The 26,481-nt window shown below is 39.9% G+C and overlaps 3 protein-coding genes across 3 annotated transcripts; all 3 read left to right on the top strand.

Moving 5' to 3' along the window:
- Positions 1–12,303: 12,303 nt before the first annotated feature.
- LOC130917116 (coxsackievirus and adenovirus receptor homolog) lies at positions 12,304–13,155 on the top strand. Its single transcript, XM_057838204.1, has one exon. It carries the CDS (start codon positions 12,304–12,306, stop codon positions 13,153–13,155), a length of 852 nt encoding a protein of 283 aa, XP_057694187.1.
- Positions 13,156–17,167: 4,012 nt separating this feature from the next.
- LOC130917117 (coxsackievirus and adenovirus receptor homolog) lies at positions 17,168–18,022 on the top strand. Its single transcript, XM_057838205.1, has one exon. It carries the CDS (start codon positions 17,168–17,170, stop codon positions 18,020–18,022), a length of 855 nt encoding a protein of 284 aa, XP_057694188.1.
- Positions 18,023–24,399: 6,377 nt separating this feature from the next.
- LOC130917118 (coxsackievirus and adenovirus receptor homolog) lies at positions 24,400–26,219 on the top strand. The gene is made up of 2 exons (XM_057838207.1): positions 24,400–24,486; positions 25,331–26,219. The coding sequence occupies exons 1-2, from the start codon at positions 24,431–24,433 to the stop codon at positions 26,217–26,219; spliced, it is 945 nt and encodes a 314-aa protein (XP_057694190.1). The 5' UTR covers positions 24,400–24,430.
- The last annotated feature ends 262 nt before the right edge of the window (positions 26,220–26,481 follow it).

Consider the following 26,481-nt stretch of genomic DNA (forward strand, 5'->3'; position numbering starts at 1 on the left):
CCTCCCCCCGGAAGACGTAAATGTTTCGCACCCCACAACTCTCTGCAACCACTGTAAATAGTGTCATTTGTTTATAATTTTTTTTATTATTATAAGTACACCTCTGCATAATGTTTTGTCCTTTTAATATTAAAGAGAAAAAGCTAATGTCGATCAACTTATATAATTGTATCACTAAATAATAACAATATAATTAAAATAAAGTATAACTTTATTAACATTGTTTTGTGTGTAACAGAAACGGCCTAAAGTGCCTATGACAGCAAAAAGCATGTTTATATCATATTTCACGCGATATTTTATGCTCCTGAATGAAATGGACCACTTGGATGTGTGTGGACGCAATCGATTTATTTATGGCGGAAAACACTCAGGCTACTTAAGTTCTGCTCTTCGACCCCCATTTTGGCCAAATTTCAAAATTGTCTGATATGCATGTGTGATATTGCCTGGCTCTGCCAGACTGTTCTCCCTGTATTTTTCAAACACAGAGAGAAAGGTCTGGGAACCAGCCCATTAACGGCCTCTCGGGCAGGTACAAAATCAATCAACAAATCAGATTCGTTTATTTGCGTGACGTGTTCTTAACGAACAACGTCACTCTTGCGCGTCGAAAGTCGTCTCGACAACAACACAGATGGTGAACGGGAGAGCCGAGAATATGTTCCAAGGTAAAATCAGTTTTAAATGATCAAAAACACATCGACACGAGTGATTGACAACAGTCTGTCTCGCGCTAGCCAGATTGAATAAACTCCGCTCTCTTCATATGTTTACTTCCGCGCGCAAGTCCCTCGTCCTGCCCTCGTCCTTTTACTAACGTCACGTCTGCCCGTCGCTGATTGGTCCACTCCGCTGTCTGTTTGCTGTGGCTTGCTCCGCCCTGGAAATTGTATCCGCGTGAATGGTGGCCAGACTCAATAGCTGGAACAGCGGTGAGTCTGGTGTACCAGGCAATGTGTGATACATCATTGGAATGCTTAAAATCTCAATTTTCTGGGGGGAGAAAAATTTTGAACAGGAGGGCATTTTAAAAAAAAACAAAAAACTTTTTTTTAAACAGAAAAACCCGAACTGGAGGTGAGAGCACACAAGAGCAGAATTGCAGACGCCATGACTTTAATGAGATATTATCACGTACTTACCTTGTTTCGATCCAAAAACTCCATGTAGCATGTATCAACGAGTGTCAAGACACAGCTGTGAATGGCCACAGCTGGATTTTTGGGGGATTTTATGGGTGAAAAATGGTAATATAACAAGGATCGCGATGCAGAAATCGCAAACATCAAGGAGTGGTTGAAATGTTCTTTTTCATATATTAACCCTTTTAAAAGTTTATTTTTTCAATTTTTCTTTGTTTGGATCGGTTATCATCTAACATCGGAGAAATTGCGACAGTAACAAAAAAAACTAGGCCTGCAAGCAGGACTGAACGGGCCCTCGCAATCTAGCGCAACTCGGACGTCACGCAACTCGGACTGTGCGCAGGTCAGGGTGGTGGCAGATCCTCCTCTCTAATCATCTCATTAGAACCTAACATGCTCGAAAGTCGCCTCTTACATTACCACACCCAAGAGATAAAAACCCCTATTGGAGAGGGTACTACAAAAAAGGAGCCACTACTGAGCTGTGCAGCCAAGCCCTTGTTCAAAACCAAAATTAATCTTCTAACTGGGCCAATTCGACCAAGTGTGCCAAATATTGTGGCTCTATAAGCTGCCTGACTCTCTGGAAAAAAAATATTTCCTTTAAATGGCAAACAAAGGGTCGTCACGGCAACAGACAGACACGTGGACATGGGCCGTAAATAAGTATTTTAATAGGTCTTGAAACTACAATGAAAAAACTGAAAAGAACTGGACATGTATTGGAAAAACGAGTGACTTTCTGTTGCCACTAGTTGGCGCTGTAGGGTTGATGCAAATGACCCCTACAAGGCACTTCAGGGTATGACTCTCAACAAGCACGGGAAGTTTGTCGCAGATATGTTGTATATCTGCCGAGTTATGACTGTTCAAAGTTTTTAGCGAGACAAATTGTTGACGGTCATTTTCACTTTCCTGTTTGGACCCCTCCGCTTCAACGAAACCTCAATATTTTTCATCAGGCACCTGAACACAGGTCTTAAGGCTTCCCTTATGCAGGTTTGAGGTAGATTGATTTTTTCCCTTTAGAGGAGGTGTGTGTCCCGTAAAAAAAGGGCATTTCCTGTTCCCACTAGGAGGCGCCAAGCACAAATGGTAAATTTTCAATCCAGTCCTGCTCAGGCTGGTATACCTCACACACATGCCAGATTTAAAATAGATTGAACGTTGTATGAGGGAGTTATCAGTCATTTTCCGAATTCGGTGTTTTGGCGAAAAAATGGCCGACTTTGGCACCCCGCCCAGGTCAGGCCCGTGAATGAAAACACACCATTTTGATAACTTAAGATTTCATATGCCTCATGAACAGTCTCGCCAATTTTGAGAATGATCAAACTAATTCCCTAGGTGCCAAGGTGTAAAATGTGCACACTGTAAATCGATAAAAATTTCACATTCAATCCAAAATACCCGATTTCCTGTTGGGTTTGGAATACGCATGCAAGAGACTTTTTGGAGATGTTTTGTACAAGGTATCGACTCTCCGAATTTCATCCCTCTACGTTGAAAAAACCTAAATGGAGAGGCCTTTTTGAAAATTTCAAGGGGGTGCCACTGAGCCATTTTGTTACATGTTTTCGTAACGTTGCAAGATTATTGAACGTTATGCAACGCCGCATGTATGTCCAAATTTTTGTGAGTTTTCGTGCATGTTCAAGCCTCCAAATGTAAACTCCTACTGTGAACCGATAAAAATTTCACATTCGATCCAAAATACCCGATTTCCTGTTGGATTTGGAATACGGGTGCAAGAGACTTTTTGGAGCAGTTTTGCACAAGGTATCGACTCCCCAAATTTCATCACTCTATGTTAAAAAAACCTAATAGGAAACGCCTTTTTGAAAAATTCAAGGGGGCGCCACTGAGGCATTTTGTTACATTTTTTCGTAACATTGCAAGATTATCGAACGTTATCCAAAGCCGCATGTATGTGCAAATTTTTACGAGTTTTTGTGCATATTCAAGCCTCCAAATGTAAACTCCTACTGTGAACCCATGAAAATTTCACATTCGATCCAAAATACCCGATTTCCTGTTGGATTTGGAATATGGGTGCAAGAGACTTTTTGGAGCAGTTTTGCATAAGGTATCTACTCCCCAAATTTCCTTGCTCTATGTTGAAAAAACCCAATAGGAAAGGCCTTTTTTAAAACTTCTTTCTGTCGCCACTAGTTGGCACTGTAGAGTTGATGCAAATGACCCCTACAAGAACCTTCAGGGTATGACTCTCAACAAACACGGGAAGTTTGGCGCAGATATGTTGTATATCTGCCGAGTTATGACTGTTCAAAGTTTTTTGCGTGACAAATTGTTGACGTTCATTTTCACTTTCCTGTTTGGACCCCTCCGCCTCAACGAAACCTCAATATTTTTCATCAGGCACCTGAACACAGGTCTTAAGGCTCCCCTGATGCAGGTTTGAGGTCAACAGATTTTTTTCCCTTGGAGGAGGAACCTGTCTCGTAAAAAAAGGCATTTCCTGTTCTCACTAGGGGGCGCTAGACCTAATGGGTAATATTTCAATGCACTCGTGTTAAGGGTGGGATACCACACATACATGCCAAATATGAAAAAGATTTAACGTTGTGTTAAGGAACTTGAATTTGTCATTTTGCCGAAAAAATGGTCGACTTTGGCACCACGCCCAGGTCAGACCCGTGAATGAAAACGCACCATTTTCAAAACTTAAGATTTCATATGTCTCCTGAACAGTCTCACCAATTTTGAAGATGATCCAACTAACTCCCTCGGCGAAAAGGTCTCAAATGTGCACCCTGTAAATCGATAAAAATTTCATATTTGATCCAAAATAACCGATTTCCTGTTGGGTTTGGAATATGCGTGTAAATGCTTTTTTGGAGCGGTTTTGGACAAGGTATAGACCCCCCAAATTTCATTGCTCTACGCTGACAGACCCTAATGTTATAGGCCAATTTTAAAATTTCAAGGGGGCGCCACTGAGCCATTTTGTTATATTTTTTTGCAACGTTGCAAAATTATCGAAATTTACAATTTTCCGGACGTATGTGCAAATTTTGGTGACTTTTCGTGCATGTTCAGGCCTCCAAATTGGCCGTTTTCATTTGCCCTGAAAAAAAAAAAATAATAAAATAAAAATCCTTTGCAAAACAATAGGGCCTTCGCACGCTTAGTGCTCGGGCCCTAAATACAATTAAGCGACAGTTATGAGGTAGATATCTGACTTTTTTACAGACACCATTTTTTTCATTGTGACGTAATTTGTTTAAAAGTTTGAAATATGCGAGTGAATCATTTTTAAAGTCGTTTATTTAATTATTTTTTAAAATACAAATATTAGACACCTATTAATGTTTCTAAGCTAAAAATGATAGACATTTTGAATAAAAACATAATTAATTACCTTCGTTTTATGGCTGGGTGGAAACAAAAGTGGTTGCGCGACGTCTGTAAACGGGAGTTTCCGGGGTAAAACGGACAAATTAAAAATGGTTCCGGGGCTTAATGTGCCATGAATCTGATATGACAGCATATAGACATATAGTTCTATCAAACACAACACTTGTTTTGGCTTAAAATACAGTAGTTTCTTTTAAAGATGAGTGCAAGTGCAGAAACTGCTTTTTCAGTCTTGTCTGTGTTTTCCGCCTTATTCCATGTTTTTGAATCCGCGCCATGGAAATTAGTGACTTCCTGGATTGAGGAAGAATGGGAATGTGATATCAGCCGGGTCACCATCTCACAATACAGCCTTTGCTATATACAGTGCTGGCCAAAAGTATTGACACCCCTGCAATTATGTCAGATAATGCTCAATTTCTCCCAGACAATGATTGCAATTACAAATGCTTTAGTAGTAATAGCTTCATTTATTTTGCTTGCAATTATAAAACACAAAAGAGATGGATAAAAATTAAATAATTATCATTTTACACAAAACTCCAAAAATGGGCCGGACAAAAGTATTGGCACCCTCAGCCCAATACTTGGTAGCACAACCTTTAGACTAGTGATGCACGATAATACATTTTTCAACCGATACCGATAACCGATCATTTCCTCCTCATTCCAACCGATAACCGATAATGTCAAGCCGATAATTATATTAAAATGTTTATGTAAAATTTTAAAGTATACACAAAAGAAAATGTTACTGTGCAAAAATATAATTTATTGCTATTTTTTTCCCCAACATAAAATATGAACAAGTCGTCAATTCAAACATCTTAATAATGACAGATTGTCTGACATTGTGTAATGGTAAACTTTTGGCAACAATTACTTAAAGAGTAAATACCTAAGTTGCAAAAAAATGCCTTTAAAAGTAAGCCATTCCTAACATATATAACATTAATACACTGCAAAACAAACCTTAAAACTAGTCAGTTTTAAGTGTAAATCTATTGGCAATAAGTGAAATTATCTGCCATCGCTTCAAGTGTATTTCTCTCAGATTTCTTGGAAGAAAAATAGCTAGCTGAAAATAATCTTAACAGCCTTGTTTTAAGCAATACATTATTCTAATTAATCCTAAAAAAAAAACAAAAAAAAACTTGGAAGAAGGAAAGATTTTGAATAATATTTGTGGCTACAGAATATTGATTTAAGAATTTGATTATCTACTGTGACTGTAATTGATCAGAGAAATAAGTTAAATAATTTGAAAAGTGATTGCTAATGTTATATGCTTTGTTGCACACTGTGAAAATGATTAACTCAAAAGAGCGCGATGTCATGTACCCATTCTGCAGCGCTTTGTTTACATTTGCGGCTTTCACGACATTTGCGTTACAGCAGCTAAACTGATACACGGCAGTACTATTTGGACGGAGTTGGAACTCTCACCCGCGCGCGTGTTGTTTTGTGCCCGAGTTTTGTTAAGCCGAAAATAAAGGCAGCGTTACAAAGTCATTTGACCGCTCGTCATTTTACATAGTGAATGCATTATTGACTGGCTGACTTCGTTTTCTCCATGTTTAAATTATCATCTAACCACCGTGCCGTCATGATAAGCTCGCTTACTGGACATCACTTTTTCATGAAGAATGGTGGTGGTATAAACTGCATTATTTTTTTTATCCAGGGCTTTGGTTCTCGGGTCATTTAGGTAAAAAAAACAACAACCGTGTCTTGACTTGGCGGCGGCGGCAGCTACGTTCGTACTGGATAATCCGCCCGCCCCAGCCGGTTCGCCGCGGCGTATTCGGGTCCTGGCTCTGCTCGCACGCCGTGGGAGAACGCTCGAGAAACCGGGGTGTTCGCCGGAGGTCCCCAAGCCGGGGTATCGCTCGGCTCGGCCCGCCCCGCCTATGGCGAGGCGGCGGTGGCCTGCCAGACCGGCCAGAGCGGCGGGCTCCGTCGGAAGACGGCTACTTGCCGACTATCGGTCTCCAGTCTTGCCGGTGTTTAGCCTAGATGCGAATTTACCACCCGCCTTGGGCTGCATTCCCAAACAGCCCGACTCTGTATCGTCACAAGCCCTGTAGTTTAACTTTGTTAGTGTTTACAATAGCTTTAGCATTCCCGCTAGCAGCAGACTCTTATTCGTTCCAAAAATCTTTGTGATGCAGTTTTAAATGGCTGTTGGGTTAGTGGTTTTGAATGAGTACGCGTTCTTTCTGCCTCATGGAACTTCTACGGTACATGTTTCGCAGATGGTGGGAGCGTCTTTTTTTTTTGTGACAGCCGCCATAATATTCAACTACTTCTTGTCGTGTAACTCCGCCTCCTCATCCCCTCCTCCCTCGGGCTTCAGAGAGGGGAGGGGTTGAGGAGGCGGCGTGCTGAATTCTTCGGTTGCGCACATTTGGAGGCTAAATCAAGTATATAATTATCGGATTGCATTATCGTTTGAATTTTTTTATTATCTGGATTATCTGTGTGACGTCATAATTGCCATTATCGGCTGATAATTATCGGTGACCGATATTATCGTGTATCTTTACTTTAGACAAAATAACTGCGAACAAACCCTTCCGGTATCCATCAATGAGATTCTTACAATGCTCTGTTGGAATTTTAGACCATTCTTCTTTGGCCAACTGCTCCAGGTCTCTGACATTTGAAGGGTGCCTTCTCCAAACTGCCATTTTCAGATATCGCCACAGGTGTTCTCCTGGATTCAGGTCAGGACTCATTGCTGGCCACTTTAGAAGTCTCCAGTGCTTTCTCTCAAACCATGTTCTAGTGCTTTTTAAAGTGTGTTTTGGATCCTTGTCCTGCTGCCGGAACACCCATGACCTCTGAGGGAGACCCAGCTTTCTCACACTGGGCCCTACTTTATGCTGCAAAATGTGTTGGCAGTCTTCAGACTTCATAATGCCATGCACACGGTCAAGCAGTCCAGTGCCAGAGGCAGCCAAGCAACCCCAAAACATCAGGGAACCTCCGCCACGTTTGACTTTGGAGACCGTGTTCTCTACTTTGAAGGCCTCACCCCCCCCCCCCCGTAAACTCTATGTTGATGCCTTTTCCCAAAATGGTCTACTTTTGTCTCATCTGACCAGAGAACATTCTTCCAAAATGTTTTTGGCTTTTCTCGGGTAAGTTTTGGCAAACTCCAGCCTGGCTTTTTTTTGTCTCTGGGTCAGAAGTGGGGTCTTCCAGGGTATCCTACTATAGAGTCCCTTTTCATTCAGACCCCAACGGATAGTACGGGTTGACAATTTTGTACCCTCGGACTGCAGGACAGTTTGAACTTGTTTGGATGTTAGTCGAGGTTCTTTATCCACCATCCGCACACTCTTTGGTTGAAATCTCTCATCAATTTTTCTTTTCCGTCCACATCTAGGGAGGTTAGTAAAAATGGGCTTTACTCTTATTGATGACACTGCACACGGTAGACACAGGAACATTCAGGTCTTTGGAGATTGACTTGTAACCTTGAGATTGCCCATGCTTCCTCACAATTTTGCTTCTCAAGTTCTCAGACAGTTCTTTGGTCTTCTTTCTTCTCTGCATGCTCAATTTGGTACACACAAGGACACAGGACAGAGGTTGAGTCAACTTGAATCCATTTTAACTGGCTGCAAGTGTGATTTAGCTATTACCACCACCTGTTCTGTCCATTTTAACTTGCTGCAAGTGTGATTTAGCTATTGCCACCACCTGTTATGTGCCAAAGGTAAGTAAGTTCATCCCGTGCCCCAACGAAGACACTGTTGTGATTGAGGGCCATGAACATAAATAATACTTGACTTGCAGTGTTTGTAAGGAATTCAGCATCCACTACTGAAAGTGCTATTATTGTCTATTCATGGGTGCTCTCTATGGGCTGATAGGCTATTAGTGCCATCAGAAGTGAATTTAAAATGCTTAACTTTAGAAAACGTATTTTCTGATTAAACAAATATCAGCCTATATGTGTGCGACAAACAGGTCATAGACTCCCGGGAACTTAAATCTTTAATTTTGTGCACAATTGTTTTGTGTTTTTTGAAAATGACATTGATAATCTTGAACATTTGTTTTTTTCAGTGTGATATAGTGCAATTGTTCTGGAGGGAAACGCGGAGCTGGTTTCAGTCCAAACAAATTGATCTTTCAAAGTGGACAGTGGATTCAATTAAGTTTGAAATGTTTGGCACAAATAAATATTTGTTTATGTGATCAATGTGATTTTTTTTCTTCTTCACAAATGCAGATACTTTCAAACTAAATCTTGTTTTGAACATTGGATGAATGAGTTTCTTCTTGGGTATAGGTCTCTGAAGCTGTTTAATAAGAAAAAATCCCTTAATTTGGAGTCAGATTGAGAGATTTGACATTTCTTTGAAAAGCCCCGTGATTGTAAAACAGTGGGTGCGTCGGTGTATGTGTGTGTTGGGCAGTGACGTGCGGTGAGGTTCATGGTTGGTGAGGCACTGACTCCTTTAGTGTCAGATTTCCAAATATATAAACCAAAAAGGGTAGCTTATTCAATTGGCTACTGGTTATTTCATATCTCATCAGCATTCTTCACAAAACACGCACACACGGTACATATTATCGATACGTAAAAGTAAGAAAATAACATGCATTTGCGATAATTCATGCAACATAAATGAGAGTAAAGAGTGGTGTACAAAACCACAGAATTCAATTCTGACCTTTAGTGAAATATTCAGTTTTTTTTAAAAACTTGTAATTCTGATACTTTAATCAATTTATTACAGATTGCTAAACAAAAAGTGTGAAAAGAAAAACAAAGAATATTTTATTTAAGGCCAAAATTTAGTTAGGACATTAATAAGACCAAACAGATTGGATGAAGGGGGCAAAGGGCCACATTTCTCATGTATATGAACCTAGTTAATTAATAGACAAAATGATCAATGCAAAATAAATCCTTATCTACTGATAATAACTTTTATGTGCATTGGTTCAGATGATACACTGTTCGATTCAAACCTTTGTTTTCAAAAAATACTAAAGAAACATTTTGAAAACTTCCTGAATAAATGTCTGGTTTTTAATAGCATAAACATAATGAAAATAATTTACTTAATAATGGTAGGGTCAATTCTATCCTTACAACATATGGAACTATTGAAAGATCTAAATTCTCTATATAACTGAACATTATATCATGCAAAAAAGGTAAGGTTGCTTAAACGTTGGTGGGGACAATTTTAGCATCCTGAAAAGTTGGTAATGTTATGTCCCTACCGTCTCTATGCAAACCTACGCCCTTTTTGTAAAAGTACTCCTTATTTTCCTTTACCTTAAAAAAATCTCTCCGCCTCAATGGAGAGGATTGCTTCAATTAGATCGATGTGTTCTATTTGACAAGCAAGAACACACAGTGGATGTGTCCAAATGTCTAGCTAACCTTTCATCTTTCTTAGCAAAACCATGTAATCGTTCTACATATATGCCACGTTTAGAAGAGCTTACACGCTCATCGTTACCACGAAATGTTAACTCCTGTTTAGCTAGGATGCAGGTTGCATTAATGAGGTATTTCAAACTCTTTACCTGAGCATTCTGGATGCTACCGTTGAGCTTCCGCTGTTCGTCAAAGCCAAATCGATCCTTGAGCTTCCAAAAGTTTTTAAAGCAATCAGGCTTTGAATGTGAGTGGTCGAGCTCTCGTGTTTGCTGAGGCTTCGTGGTAGTTTTTTAATGTCACAATATCTCGTGTTAGTCCAGACATTGGCACAAGTTGAGAAAAAAAGGCAGGGAAAGCAGCAAAGCCGATTTTTTCGAAGGACAGCCACATAGCCAGTCTTTTCGGGTGTACCAATCCGTTTGAAAAGCGCGAGTTATCTTCTGTCCCGTAGTTTGAAGCACACCTTTTAGCTCCGGTGTTGTTAATCGCGTCCACTTTTGACGGAAAGTCCAGTTTCACGTACGCCCCCTTTCAGTGCGGCAGAGTACTATCTGCCGCAAGCTGTGCCTTTTCACTGCGGTTTTATTTCCCATCAGCAAAACTAAATATGTCGCTAACAAAAATTAAACTTTAAGGGTTAAAGACATTAGCCAGACTGTGGAAAATCAGGTCAAGTAAACGTATCTGGAAACATTATAATGGCGACATGCAGATGTACGGCAACCAGCACGCTCCAATTCCATGTATCAACCCAGTTTGTTATGGATTGCGCAATCAGAGGTGAGGCTTTACTCGTTGCTGCCGCACCTCTCGTTTCATTTCGTTATTTGAACAGGAAATGGGCAAATTCAGCGATTTTGACTATAAAAAATGTTTGAAATGAGTCATACATAAAGAGCAATGGACAAATATTAATATAAATTTGATGCTATAATTATTTTTTTGTCATGATGACAGGTGAGGCTCTGCCTCACCTGCCTCCCCTGACCGCACGTAACTGGTGTTGGGGTGGCTGAATGCAAAGATAAAAATATTTCGCTAGTAAAGAAAGTTTTGAGTTCATTATGTCGCCCTCCTTTGGTTAAATTAGACAATGACCATGCAACTGCTTAAAAAATATACAGACTGATTGTCATACGTATAGAATTCAAAAGTACGACATTGTGAAAAGTAGTGGCTATGATACAAATAACCTTGACTTGAAGTTTTCATGCGATCACTTTGTGCATTGTCATGTTTCTTCTAAGCGTTTTTGTTTGTCTGTTGGAGGTGTATGTGGTGTAAACAGGAAAACCCATGGCCCTGGACAGATAATTTTCTCCTGGGTATTTTGCGACAAATTTTTGATACAAGGCCATTATTCGTCCTAGTGTCGACGTTTAGAGCACGTGTAAACCGGAAAACGCGAGCGCAAGTACGGAAGTAAAGCGGAAGTCGCGGTACACGAAGCCGTCTGTCATGGCGGCGGAGGCGTGTCAACAAATAGCATGACGTCACGATGAGAGGAGCCCTTTCAACTCTTTGATGCTTTGATCTTCCTTTCCGATATAAGTTGCTTTTTCGTGATGAATTACTACTCCAAATGCCAAAGAAGCAGACAAGTGTTGCTGTCGTTGGTGTGCATCTTCCTTCCTAAAGATAAGCAAGTAAGAAATCCTATTTACTTGTTTTGAGAGACATTGGAATTGTGGTGTTTTGTATTGATCATGTTTCCACATAAGCTGAATAGTGCAGTGTTAACTTTTTTTCTTTTAATTTCATTTGATAGTCTAAGCATTGATGACTGATAACTTTTATACTTGTAATCATGCAAAAAACATGTTATTGTGGCAGTGTTTGTGTTTTCCATTTATTTTAACACTTGGGGGAAAAAATTGCTGTCTTCAATTGTATAGTTTTTATTTAAAGAGTAAACATGACTGATTGAAAACATTTAAACTTGGATCGAGGTAAAATACATTTAACTGATGTCAGTGTTATTCTGTTTTCCATTGTTTTTTACATTTATAATGAAAACATGATTGCTGATGTGAAGTCTATGCTTTATAGCAGGGGTGGGCAATTAATTCCACAAAGGGCCGCAGTGGGTGCGGGTTTTTGTTCATACCCATCATGAGGACAGCCTTTCACCAATCTGGTTTCTTACAAGTGCAATCAGTTGATTGCAGTCAGGTGCTCCTTGTTTCCACTGAAACCTCATTGGTTATACTGTGTGTGCTGAATCAGTTGGAACAAAGACCAGGACCCACTGCGGCCCTCGAGGACCGGTTTGCCCACCCCTGCTTTATAGTGATAGGAAAAAAAAAAATCCTAAAATGTGTTTGATTAATTCCAGTATGTTTTTGTCTTTTACTTGCAGGTGTATACATGGCGATGATGTGGCACTTCCTTTGGCCTTCTGTCCTCCTGGGAGTGTTTTTCAACATTTGTCCAGCATGCCCTCTGGAAATCCAGAAGGAAATGAACCACTACTACGTCGCCAGGGGGTCAAGTGTCCAGCTACCCTGTGTGTACACTCACACCGTGGACTCTCAGCAGTACACGGAGGTCTCGTGGAGTATTGAGTCTGCAGACCGAGAGGAGCAACCCATCATTTGGTTTACTGGCGGCCGCTTGTATTCCGATTTGTACAAACCAATGGAAGGGAGGGTCCACTTCACGTCAGCCGATCCCCAAAACGGAGACGCGTCTATCATCATCAAAGATGTACGTCCGTCAGACACGGAGATGTACCGCTGTCTGGTGAAGAAGTTACCAGAACTGGACAAGAAGATCTTAGACCTGACAGTCATAGAGGCACCCAGTCAGCCTCTCTGCAGTGTGGACGAAGAAGACAACAGTATGACGCTGAAATGCAGCTCTCTGCAAGGCACCCCACCTTTGCATTACATCTGGTCCAAGACCAGTGGAAATAAGGTCTTGCCTCCTCAGGCCACTGTGGACCCCACAGGAGCCACCTTGCATTTCAACATCACCGAGCGGGAGTGTGGAAGCTATCGCTGCACGGTGGAAAGTATGGTGGGCACCAAACACTGTGACCTTCACCTGGACTGTTCACTGCAGGACAACAGTGTTAGCAGTCCACGATTGCTGACAACCACTGCAGTCGCTGCAATCGTTGTCACCATCACCACACTCTTCATTGTCATAGTTGTCCTTGCCGTATTCCTCTACCGCAAACGAAAAGAGCAACCCCAGGACATTGAAATGGAAAAATAATTCAATGTTGTTCATTTGTTAATGTTTGATAAAAAATTGTTGACATTGTTATGTTAAGTCTTTTACCACAACGGCATTTTGATTTTTCAGCATTATCTCACTTTAATCTCACTTTTGAATTTAATAAACAGGTTCTATGTTATTTCTAGTATGTCGGTTGTCTTTTTTTTTTAAATACATATCTAAATGTTGAAATTGACAGAAAACTGAAAGGTTACACTTAGGGTAAAAAAAAAAAAAAAAAAAAAGCACATTTTGTAAAGTAAAAAAAACATCAACTTTATTTCAACACCTAAAAAAAAGTAAATAAAATAAAACGCTGTAGCAGCAGAAATTATGGTGGAGTTCACCTTCAAATAAAGAATATTTACAAACAAACGCTGTAGTAAAGCATAAAGACAGGTGATACCACACTGCTTCAAACTTATATTCCTCGTAATATTTGAAAAATTAGTTAAATTAACAAAATTAAATCTTGACTTTAATAATATATGCGCCACACTGCCCCAAGGAGGCCAGACTCCCACACAGCAGCAAATCAGTAGTTATTTTTTAAATTGTTTTATATTTCTATTATTAAACATTAGTTTCATAAATAATTTATTAAAAACCTGAGGCTACACTCACTCACTTGACACTCTTGAGCAAAAAATTGGGTCTACCGCAAAAACAGAAAAAACATACCCATTTTCCTGGTGTATTCATCATCTTTTATTGAGGGACTTTTTTTTTAATCTTCAAATTGTTCAAATTTAGCTGATTAAAAGGTGTATCTGTCATTTGTTGGATTATACATGAATTGTTTTTTGACCAAACATGAGTAAAAAAAAGAAAAAAGTTTGCTACTGACATTGTATTTTTAAACTGGATATAAAAAGTCCTCCATGTCTGATCAAATGTATTTGTTAAATAAAAAGTGAAACTAATTATTTAAAAGTGTTCACGATTAATATGTCCTATAACCTGCAAAATCAATTAAGAAAAAAAGAGGGGAAGTTAAAAAAATAATTACAAACAAAAAAGTAGTAATATTGTGGTTTCCCAAGTGTGCACATCCTATAACTGTCCAGTGAATGTGGCCAAAAACCGATGAGATTTTAACTCGTAGAATGGAAAGACAGAACTGCAATCATATAGGCTTCCTCTAAATAATTCCAGATAAAATTCCGTTATCCTCAAAGAATTTTCCACTGGAATTTTTTTTTACCTCCGTAGAAACTTACTTAGTTTACTCAATGTAAACTCTTCATAATTTCCTCCACATTATCTTAGACAAGTGCTTCTCAATTGTTTACTGTTACGCCCTCCTCCAGGATGACTAAAATGCTTCGCGCCCCCCCAACTCTCTGCTACCACTGCAAATAGTATCATTTGTTCATGAAATTATTATTACTTTAAGTGCACCTCTGCATAACGTTGTGTCCTTTTTAATTTTAAAGAGTGAAAGGTAATATCGATCAGCTTAAATAAGCGTATTATTAAATAATAATAATAATGTAATTAAAATATATAAATTATAACTTTATTAACATTGTTTTGTTTGTAACAGAAAAGTGCGTTAATTTGCCTGAATTAAAAAAAAAAAACATCTGAACTGTAAAAATACACTCAATGTACATTTTTGACCATTTGATACTGAAAAATAAAATGTAATAAAATCAATAAATAAAAATAAATTCAAATTGATTAGCAACATTAACTCATGACGATAATATGCCAAACAATTTGACCGAACAAACAAAAATTAATAGAACAAAAAAGACAGTGTTATTGGACAGAGGGACAGTTTTTATTTTTGCTGCAGGCGGTGTAAGCTTCTTTGCTATGCATAACAACAATGTGCGTTAGTTGATGCTGGATTTGAACCCACTTTTAATCAACATTGTTGTGATTGAGGGCGGTGAATATAAATATGACCTGACTGGCAATGTTTGTAATGAATGCAGCATCCTTTAATGAAAGTGCTATTGTTGTCTATTCATGGGTGCTCTCTATGGGCTATAGACCCTACCCACCGACGTCACAAAACCACGTGCTCGCTGTATGGTTCCGCCCACTTGTCCGTCATTTTGTCTCTGTATTAGCATTGGTTTCAATTGATCGAGGAATTTAAAATGCATTTCATGGAAGACCCGGTGCTTTCTGATGCCGTAAACTCACTGGATGTGTTGCATAAAAGGCGTTATGTGGAAAAGCTTCGTTCTATACAGTCGCCAGATCCATATTTGATGCCCAAATCGATGTTTTTCGACCCACTGTCTTCGTCCTGTCTGCCTGACATCTGCTACGCTGATGTTTACAATTATCTTGTCCACACAAAATCAGCCTATTCTCACGAAAATTTGAAAAACTTCAAGAGCTAGGAGGCTTATAAATACTTCGTTGCTGGTTGGGTGAAACAGGTCCTCGTCCACGAAAATTCGGCAGGAATCTATCTTGTGCTTGGAAAGGTGAGTTACGAAATTTTCAATTCAAAATCTTTTGTTATTGCTAACGTCCACTGTCAAGTCTAATGTATTTCATGTCGTTTGTCAATGGAGTTAAGGCTTTTAATGTTTATATGGTTTAGCGATAGCACTCTCACTACATACATACGTGTATGTTGTCGGCGATTAGCCTAGCAATGATCTTAATTGTGGTTATTTGTCAGCCCAAAACCCTCTAAGTATATCTTAAATGCATCTTACCGGATATAAAATGACTACTACATAGTCTGTGGTGATTTTTTGGTGCCCAGTTTTCACGTCGAATTGCAGCCGTCCATTTCGCTCTCCTCTTTGGATCCCTCGGAATACGGTAAAACTTCAAGTCTCTCCTTCCATCTTCTCTGTTAGTGCAACCAACAGCCACACACGCCTTCACCATTTTGATTATTAATGTTAAGGAGCAGAAAAACACACCGTAAATAGGAGAAATGTACTTAGCCGTAACAGGTTAAGACTATGTTTTGACGGACAAGTGGGCGGTACCATTCAGGAGAGCGGAGTTGTGACGTCACGTGGGTAGGGTCTATAGCATTCAAAAGTACGACGTTGAGAAAAGTAGTGGCTATGATACAAATAACCTTGACTTGAAGTTTTCACGCGATCACATTGTGCATTCTGTCATGTTTCTTCTAAGCGTTTTTGTTTGTCTGTTGGAGGTGTATGTGGTGTAAACAGGAAAACCCATGGCCCTGACGTCTATACTAGGACAGATAATTTTCTCCAGGGTATTTTGCGACTAATTTTTGATACAAGGCCATTATCCGTCCTAGTGTCGACGTTTAGAGCATGTGTAAACCGGAAAACGCGAACACAAGTGCGGAAATAAAGCGGAAGTCGCGGTACACGAAGCCGTCTGTCATGGCGGCGGAGGCGTGTCAACAAATAGCGTGACGTCACGATGACAGGTGCCTTTCAACTCTTTGATGCTTTGATCTTCTCTTTCCGATATAAGTTGTTTTTTCGTGATGAATTACTACACCAAATGCCAAAGAAGCAGACAAGTGTTGCTGTCGTTGGTGAGCATCTTCCTTTCTAAAGATAAGCAAGTAAGAAATCCTATTTACTTGTTTTGAGAGACATTGGAATTGTGGTGTTTTTTGTATTGATCATGTTTCCACATAAGCTGAATAGTGCAGTGTTAACTTTTTTTTCTTTTAATTTCATCTGATAGTCTAAGCATAGATGACTGATAACTTTCATACTTCTAATCATGCAAAAAAACACGTTATTGATGGCAGTGTTTATGTGGTTTCCATTTATTTTAACACTTGGGAAAAAATGCTGTCCTCAATTGTATGGTTTTTATTTAAAGTGTAAACATGACTGACTGAAAACATTTAAACTTGTATCAAGGTAAAATACATTTAACTGACGTCCGTGTTATTCTGTTTTCCATTGTTTTTTACATTTATAATGAAAACATGATTGCTGATGTGAAGTCTATGCTTTATAGTGATAGGAAAAAAATCCTAAAATACATTTGACTAATTCCAGTATGTTTTTGTCTTTTACTTGCAGGTGTATGCATGGCGATGATGTGGCACTTCCTTTGGCCTTCTGTCCTCGTGGGAGTGTTTCTCAACATTTGTCCAGCATGCCCTCTGGAAATCCAGAAGGAAATGAACCACTACTACGTCGCCAGGGGGTCAAGTGTCCAGCTACCCTGTGCGTACACTCACACCGTGGACTCTCAGCAGTACACGGAGGTCTTGTGGAGTATCGAGTCTGCAGACAGAGAGGAGCAACCCATCATTTGGTTTACTGGCGGCCGCTTGTATTCCGATTTGTACAAACCAATGGAGGGGAGGGTCCACTTCACATCAGCCGATCCCCAAAATGGAGACGCGTCTATCATCATCAAAGATGTACATCCGTCAGACACAGAGATGTACCGCTGTCTGGTGAAGAAGTTACCAGAACTGGATAAGAAGATCTTAGACCTGACAGTCATAGAGGCACCCAGTCAGCCTCTGTGCAGTGTGGACGAAGAAGACAACAGTATGACGCTGAAATGCAGCTCTCTGCAAGGCACCCCACCTTTGCATTACATCTGGTCCAAGACCAGCGGAAATAAGGTCTTGCCTACACAGGCCATTGTCGACCCCACAGGAGCCACCTTGCATTTCAACATCACCGAGCGGGAGTGTGGAAGCTATCGCTGCACGGTGGAAAGTATGGTGGGCACCAAACACTGTGACCTTCACCTGGACTGTTTGCTGCCCCTGGCCAACAATGTGAGCAGTCCACAATTGCTGACAACCACTGCAGTTGCTGCAATCGTTGTCACTATCACCACACTCTTCATTGTCACAGTTGTCCTTGCCGTATTCCTCTACCGCAAACAAAAAGAGCAGCACCAGGAAATTGAAATGGAAAAATAATTTAATGTTGTTCATTTGTTAATGTTTGATAACAAATTGTTGACATTGATTGTTATGTTAAATCTTTTACCGCAAGGGCATTTTGATTTTTATCTCACTTTTGAATCTATTAAACAAGTTCTATGTTATTTCTAGTATGTCGGTTGTGTTTTTTTATACATATATACAGTACTGTAAATGTAGAAATTGTAGAACTGGCCAAATTGACAGAAAACTGAAAGGTTACACTTGGGGGAAAAAAACACTTTCTGTAAAGTTAAACATCAACTTTATTTTAACACCTAATGGGAAACTGATCTGGACTGATCATGAGTTAATGTAAAATAAATAAATACGTAAAAAAATAAATAAAACTCGGGAGCAGTAGAAATTATGGAGGGGTCCACCTTCAAATAAAGAATATTTACAAACAAACGCTGTAGTAAACTATAAAGACAGGTAATACCACACTACTTCAAGCTTATATTCCTCCTAATATTAGAAAAATTAGTTAAATTAATAAAATTAAATCTTGACTTTAATAATATGTGCGCTACACTGCCTCTAAGAGGCCAGACTCCCACGCAGCAGCAAATCAGTAGTTATTTTTAAATTGTTTTTTATTGCAATTATTAAACATTAGTTCATAAGTAATTTATTGAAAACCCGAGGCAACACTCACTCACATGACACTCATGAGCAAAAAAATTGGGTGTGCTATCTTTGAAAAAACAGCTCGATGTATTTATTATCTATTTTTGAGGGACTTTTTTTTTTTTTTTTTTTTAAATCTCCAAATTGTTCAGATTTAGCATTTTGAAAGGTTTATGTGTTAAGTGTTGGATTATACACAAACTGTCTTTTGATCATGAGTAAAAAATAAAAAGTTTGGTACTGGCATTTTATTACTATACCGTGGATGTAAAAAGTCGTCGCATTCCCGATCAAATGTATTTGTTAATTAAAAAGTAAAACAAATCATTTAAAAGTTTCCACGTTTCATGTGTCCTATAACCTGCAAACTCAATTAAGAGTAAAAAGCATCCGAGACGTAAAGACAGACCTGCAACCATATAAGCTGCCTCTAAATAATTCCAAATAAATTTCCTTCATTTTAAGAGAATTTTTACTGGAATTTCTTTTACCTCTGTGGAAGCTTGAATATTATGTGCTTGTACTGCCATTCAATGTAAACTGTTCATAATTTCCTCCATCTTGTCTGAGGCCAGTGCTTCTCAATTGTTTTCTGTTACGCCCTCCCCCCGGAAGACGTAAGTGTTTCGCGCCCCCCAACTCTCTGCAACAACTGTAAATAGTACCATTTGTTCATAATTTTTTCATTATTATAAGTACACCTCTGCTTATTGTTTTGTCCTTTTAATGTTAAAGAGAAAAAGGTAATATCGATAAATTTATATAATCGTATCATTAAATAATAATAATATAATTAAAATAAATCAAGTATAACTGTATTAACATTGTTTTGTATGTAACAGAAAAGGCCTAAAGTGCCTATGACAGCATGTTTATATCATATTTCATGCGGTATTTTATGCTCCTGAATGAAATGGACCACTTAGATGTGTGTGGACGTGATCGATTTGTTAATTCAATTTTTTGAATCCCGCACCATGAAAATGAGTGACTTCCTGGATTGAGGAAGAATGCGAATGTGACGTCAGCCGGGTCACCATCTCACAATACAGCCATTACTATATACAGTGCTGGCCAAAAGTATTGGCACCCCTGCAATTATGTCAGATAATGCTCAATTTCTCCCAGACAATGATTGCAATTACAAATGCTTTAGTAGTAATAGCTTCATTTATTTTGCTTGCAATTAAAAAACACAAAAGAGACCGATAAAAATTAAATCATTATCATTTTACACAAAACTCCAAAAATGGGCCTGACAAAAGTATTGGCACCCTCAGCCTAATACTTGGTAGCACGACCTTTAGACAAAATAACTGCGAACAACCCCTTCCGGTATTCATGAATGAGATTCTTACACGTTCTGCTGAAATTTTAGACCATTCTTCTTTGGCCAACTGCTCCAGGTCTCTGAGATTTGAAGGGTGCCTTCTCCAAACTGCCATTTTCAGATATCTCCACACGTGTTCTATGGGATTCAGGTCAGGTCTCATTGCTGGCCACTTTAGAAGTCTCCAGTGCTTTCTCTCAAACCATGTTCTAGTGCTTTTTAAAGTGTGTTTTGGGTCCTTGTCCTGCTGCCGGAACACCCATGACCTCTGAGGGAGACCCAGCTTTCTCACACTGGGCCCTAATTTATGCTGCAAAATGTGTTGGCAGTCTTCAGACTTCATAATGCCATGTACACGGTCAAGCAGTCCAGTGCCAGAGGCAGCCAAGCAACCCCAAAACATCAGGGAACCTCCACCACGTTTGACTTTGGGGACCGTGTTCTTTACTTTGAAGGCCTCATTTTCCCCCCCCCGTAAACTCTATGTTGATGCCTTTTCCCAAAAAGTTCTACTTTTGTCTCATCTGACTAGAGAACATTCTTCCAAAATGTTTTTGGCTTTCTCAGGTATGTTTAGGCAAACTCCAGCCTGGCTTTTTTTTTTGGGTCTCTGGGTCAAAAGTGGGGTCTTCCTGAGTATCCTACTATAAAGTCCCTTTTCATTCAGACACCAACGGATAGTACGGGTTGACAATGTTATACTCTCGGACTGCAGGACAATTTGAACTTGTTTGAATGTTAGTCGAGGTTCTTTATCCAACATCCGCACACTCTTTGGTTGAAATCTCTAGTCAATTTTTGTTTTCCGTCTACACCTAGGGAGGTTTGTAACAATGGGCTTTACACTTATTGATGACGCCGCGCACGGTAGACACAGGAACATTCAGGTCTTTGGAGATTGACTTGTAACCTTGAGATTGCCCATGCTTCCTCACAATTTTGCTTCTCAAATCCTCAGACAGTTCTTTGGTCTTCCTTCTTCTCTCCATGCTCAATGTGGTACACACAAGGACACAGGGCAGAGGTTGAGTCAACTTGAATCAATTTTAACTGGCTGCAAGTGTGAATTAGCTATTGCCACCACCTGTAATGTACCAAAGGTAAGTAAGTTCATCCCGTGCCCCAACAAAGACATTATTGTGGTTGAGGGCCATGAACATAAATAATACTTGACTTTCAGTGTTTGTAAGGAATTCAGCATCCACTAATGAAAGTGCTATTATTGTCTATTCATGGGTGCTCTCTCTGGGCTGATAGGCTATTAGTGCCATCAGAAGTAAATTTGAAATGCTTAACTAGAAAACGTATTTTCTGATTAAACAAATATCAGCCTATATGCATGCGACAAACAGGTAATAGACTCCTAGGATCTTAAATTTTTAATTTTGTGCACAATTGTTTTGTGTTTTTTGAAAATGACATTGATAATCTTGAACATTTGTTTTTTCAGTCTGATATAGTGCAATTGTACAGGAGGGATATGCGGAGCTGGTTTCAGTCCAAACAAATTGATCTTTCAAAGTGGACAGTGGATTCAATGAAGTTTGAAATGTTTGGCACAAATAAATATTTGTTTATGTGATCAATGTGATTTGTAATACTTGTTTTTTTTCTTCACAAATGCAGATACTTTCAAAGAAAATCTTGTTTTGAACATCGGATGAATGAGTTTCTTCTTGGGTATAGGTCTCTGAAGCTGTTTAATAAGAAAAAAATCCCTTGATTTGGAGTCAGATTGAGAGATTTGACATTTCTTTGAAAAGCCCCGTGATCGTAAGAGAGTGGGTGCGTAGGTGTATGTGTGTGTTGGGGTGGCTGAATGTAGTGTTGTATCGGTCGCGAACGATTCGTTCTTTTTGAACGAATTGTTTTGGTGAACGAGACCGAACTAATCATCATCTGCACTGATTCGTTCTATGAAGGTGGTGCTTGTTCGCTGCATGGGAGGGCGTTGAGCAAGCGGCAGCGTCTTCTGACATCGCACACGACCAATCAGACGCCAGCCTCATCGCGGGCAGGGGGAGGGAGCGGAAACAGAATCAGGGCGTTTGTCACTCACGTCCACGTGTGGCCAATAAGCAGCCAGCGTGCAGGCAGGGGGGCAAGACTGAGTTTTGTCACTTCCCGTTCAGTGACTCGGTCCTCCGGTTCCTGACCTAGCTTGCTGCTAACTTGATTTTCCAGTAATGACTATGCGGTGAACGAATCAGAAAATGAAAGGAAATGACTTTGTCACATATTTGTTAACGTGGAGCCTATCAAATGCTGCTCAAACAGACAAAAACACCACACAAATCTAGCGAGCATTGTTTAGAGTAGTACTTTTCTAAACAAACTCGTGACTGCCTATGACGACATACTATCAAATTTACAGTAATTTAAAACACGGGTAGCTACGAGGCAAGCAAAAGCTGAGCTGCGGTCGCGTGACGGCAGTGAAGCGGGCAGAGAACTGTCACTATATGGAGGCTTCATGGCAGCGATATTTACCTCATATGTGCACAGAAAAAAAATATTTAGTATGATCACCATAATACTGATTTGCAATGAAACTGTATATACATGTCAATTTTGTCCCGAGTGTTTTTTTTTTCTTTCGTGTCAGGTGTTGGTTGGTTTGACAAATTATGTCAATCCGTCCATCATGTGCTACTCAAGCGCCCAAAACAACGCACGCAGACACGGGAGATGTCGCAATATGTCTACATTTTTCTTAACAGACTAATGAGAGTAGAAAGGCGACATCGTAAAGAGCTAACAATTATTTCTCGTCAGCATTTGACGATCTGAGATGCGGGGACGACAGGGGAGCTGACCGGATTATTTTATTTATTAATACCAGTGCAAAAAAACAATATGATCACCATAATACTGATTTGCAATGAAACTGTATATACATGTAATTTTTTTCCGGGTGTTTTTTTTTTTTTTTTCGTGTCAGGTGTTGGTTGGTTTGACAAATTATGTCAATCCGTCCATCATGTGCTACTCAAGCGCCCAAAAACAAAGCACGCGGACACAGGAGATGTCGCAATATGTCTACATTTTTCTTAACAGACTAATGAGAGTAGAAAGGCGACATCGTAAAGAGCAAACAATTATTTCTCGTCAGCATTTGACGATCTGAGATGCGGGGACGACAGGGGAGCTGACCGGATTATTTTATTTATTAATACCAGTGCAAAAATTCAACACGATCATCTTAATACAAAAAAAACAAAAATACAACAGAGCGAGATGTAAATATGATGTGTTGGTCGTTCCATATTCAGAAATTAAACTTACGATGTATTTTTATTTTCGTGACAGCAAACATGCTGTATATGTGATTGTATGTGTGATCAAGAACCTGCTAAAGAAAGTCCGTGCGCCCCCGCCCCCTACTCCCCTCACAAAAGGAAAATGTTTAACCGTGTCCTAAATCGAAATGCAAGCACGAACCATGACTTTGAGCCCATAGAACTAGGACAGACGACGCGGAAGTTCTCCCTCGCTTTTGCAGCAGCAGGAGGGAGACGAGGCTGTCTGTGAAAGCAGAATGATACCGCCTGTCACTCATTTCTGAAACTACGACGAGTGGTCAATGTGGAAGAGAGGGAGGGACCAAGCAATGTCACTTCCCGTTCAGTTATACCGCGAAGCGGTCTTTGGTGATTCGTTCGGCAACGTCACTTCCCGTTCAGTAACCGAACGATTCGTTTGGGCGGGGAGGGAGATGAGGGGGGCGAACGATTCGTTGAACGATTTGTTTGAACGAATCTTTTTACTGAACGAACCGGAATGGATTCGTTTACTCAAGTGAACGACAAATCTCGTCACTAGCTGAATGCAAACATAAAAATATTTCGCTAGTAAAATTTTGAGTTTGTTATGTCGCCCTCTTTTGGTTAAATTAGACCATGACCATGCAACTGCTTAAAAAATATACATACTGATTGTCATAGATATAGAATTCAAAAGTACGACATTGTGAAAAGTAATGGCTATAATACAAATAACTTTGACTTGAAGTTTTCATGCGATCACATTGTGCATTCTGTCATGTTTCTTCTAAGCGTTTTTGTTTGTCTGTTGGAGGTGTGTGTGGTGTAAACAGGAAAACTCATGGCCCTGATGTCTATACTAGGACAGATAATTTTCTCCAGGGTATTTTGCGACTAATTTTTGATACCTGTCCACACTTCAAGTTTAAGGTGCGTTTAATTACACTTTTAAGGCCATTATCCGTCCTAGTGTCGACATTTAGAGCACGTGTAAACCGGAAAACGCGAGCACAAGTGCGGAAATAAAGCGGAAGTTGCGGTACACGAAGCCGTCTGTCATGGCGGCGGAGGCGTGTCAACAAATAGTGTGACGTCACGATGACAGGCCCCTTTCAACTCTTTGATGCTTTGATCTTCTCTTCCCGATATAAGTGTTTTTTTCGTTATGAATTTCTACACCAAATGCCAAAGAAGCAGACAAGTCGTTGGTGTGCATCTTCTTTCCTAAAGATAAGCAAGTAAGAAAACCTATTTACTTGTTTTGAGAGACATTGGAATTGTGTTTTGTATTGATCATGTTTCCACATAAGCTGAATAGTGCAGTGTTAACTTTTTTTCTTTTAATTTCATTTGATAGTCTAAGCATAGATGACTGATAACTTTCATACTTGTAATCATGCAAAAAAACATGTTATTGATGGCAGTGTTTATGTGTTTTCCATTTATTTTAACACTTGGGGAAAAAAATTGCTGGCCTCAATTGTATAGTTTTTATTTAAAGTGTAAACATTCATTCATTCATTCATTTTCCATGCCGCTTATTCCTCACGAGGGTCGCGGAGGTGCTGGAGCCTATCCCAGCTAACTTCGAGCAGTAGGCAGGGGACACCCTGAATTGGTTGCCAGCCAATCGCAGGGCACAAGGAGACACACAACCATTCACGCACACACTCACACCTATGGACAATTTAGAGTGTTCAATCAGCCTACCATGCATGTTTTTGGGATGTGGGAGGAAACCGGAGTTCCCGGAGGAAACCCACGCAGGCACGGGGAGAACATGCAAACTCCACACAGGAAGGCCGAAGCCCGGGATTGAACCCTTGAGCTCAGAACTGTGAGGCAGACGTTCTAACCACTCAGCCACCGTGCCGCCTAAAGTGTGAACATGAATGATTGAAAACATTTAAACTTGTATCGAGGTAAAATACATTTAACTGATGTCAGTGTTATACTGTTTTCCATTGTTTTTTTACATTTATAATGAAAACATGATTGCTGATGTCTATGCTTTATAGTGAGAGAAAAAAATCCTAAAATACATTTGAATAATTCCAGTATGTTTTTTTCTTTTACTTGCAGGTGTATACATGGTGATGATGTGGCACTTCCTTTGGCCTTCTGTCCTCCTGGGAGTGTCTCTCAACATTTGTCCAGCATGCCCTCTGGAAATCCAGAAGGAAATGAACCACTACTACGTTTCCAGAAGGAAATGAACCACTACTACGTTGCCAGGGGGTCAAGTGTCCAGCTACCCTGTGCGTACACTCACACCGTGGACTCTCAGCAGTACACGGAGGTCTTGTGGAGTATCGAGTCTGCAGACCGAGAGGAGCAACCCATCATTTGGTTTACTGGCGGCCGCTTGTATTCCGATTTGTACAAACCAATGGAGGGGAGGGTGCACTTCACATCAGCCGATCCCCAAAATGGAGACGCGTCTATCATTATCAAAGATGTACGTCTGTCAGACAAGGAGATGTACCGCTGTCTGGTGAAGAAGTTACCAGAACTGGACAAGAAGATCTTAGACCTGACAGTCATAGAGGCACCCAGTCAGCCTTTGTGCAGTGTGGATAAAGACAACAGTATGACGCTGAAATGCAGCTCTCTGCAAGGCACCCCACCTTTGCATTACATCTGGTCCAAGACCACTGGAAATAAGGTCCTGCCTACACAGGCCATTGTTGACCCCACAGGAGCCACCTTGCATTTCAACATCACCGAGCGGCAGTGTGGAAGCTATCGCTGCACGGTGGAAAGTATGGTGGGCACCAAACACTGTGACCTTCACCTGGACTGTTCGCTGCCCCAGGACAACAATGTGAGCAGTCCACGATTGCTAACAACCACTGCAGTCGCTGCAATCGTTGTCACTATCACCACACTCTTCATTGTCACAGTTGTCCTTGCCGTATTCCTCTACCGCAAACGAAAAGAGCAACACCAGGACATTGAAATGGAAAAATAATTCGATGTTGTTCATTTGTTAATGTTTGATAACAAATTGTTGACATTTTTTGTTATGTTAAATCTTTTACCGCAATGGCATTTTGATTTTTATCTCACTTTAATCTCACTTTTGAATCTATTAAACAAGTTCTATGTTATTTCTAGTATGTCGGTTGTGTTTTTTTAAATACATATATAAATGTAGAAATTGACAGAAAACTGAAAGGTTACACTTGGGGGGAAAAAAAGCACATTTTGTAAAGTAAAACATCAACTTTATT

The sequence above is a fragment of the Corythoichthys intestinalis genome, chromosome 6 (genome assembly GCF_030265065.1).
Source record: "Corythoichthys intestinalis isolate RoL2023-P3 chromosome 6, ASM3026506v1, whole genome shotgun sequence".
Taxonomy (NCBI): Eukaryota; Metazoa; Chordata; class Actinopteri; order Syngnathiformes; family Syngnathidae; genus Corythoichthys; species Corythoichthys intestinalis.

Excerpts from the sequence above, each read along its gene's own strand:
- LOC130917116 (XM_057838204.1), top strand. The coding sequence starts at position 12,304 with ATGGCGATGATGTGGCACTTCCTTTGGCCTTCTGTCCTCCTGGGAGTG.
- LOC130917117 (XM_057838205.1), top strand. The coding sequence starts at position 17,168 with ATGGCGATGATGTGGCACTTCCTTTGGCCTTCTGTCCTCGTGGGAGTG.
- LOC130917118 (XM_057838207.1), top strand. The coding sequence starts at position 24,431 with ATGCCAAAGAAGCAGACAAGTCGTTGGTGTGCATCTTCTTTCCTAAAG. Across the intron at positions 24,487-25,330 it reads TCTTTCCTAAAGATAAGCAA|GTGTATACATGGTGATGATG; the intron begins GTAAGAAAACCT and ends TTTTACTTGCAG.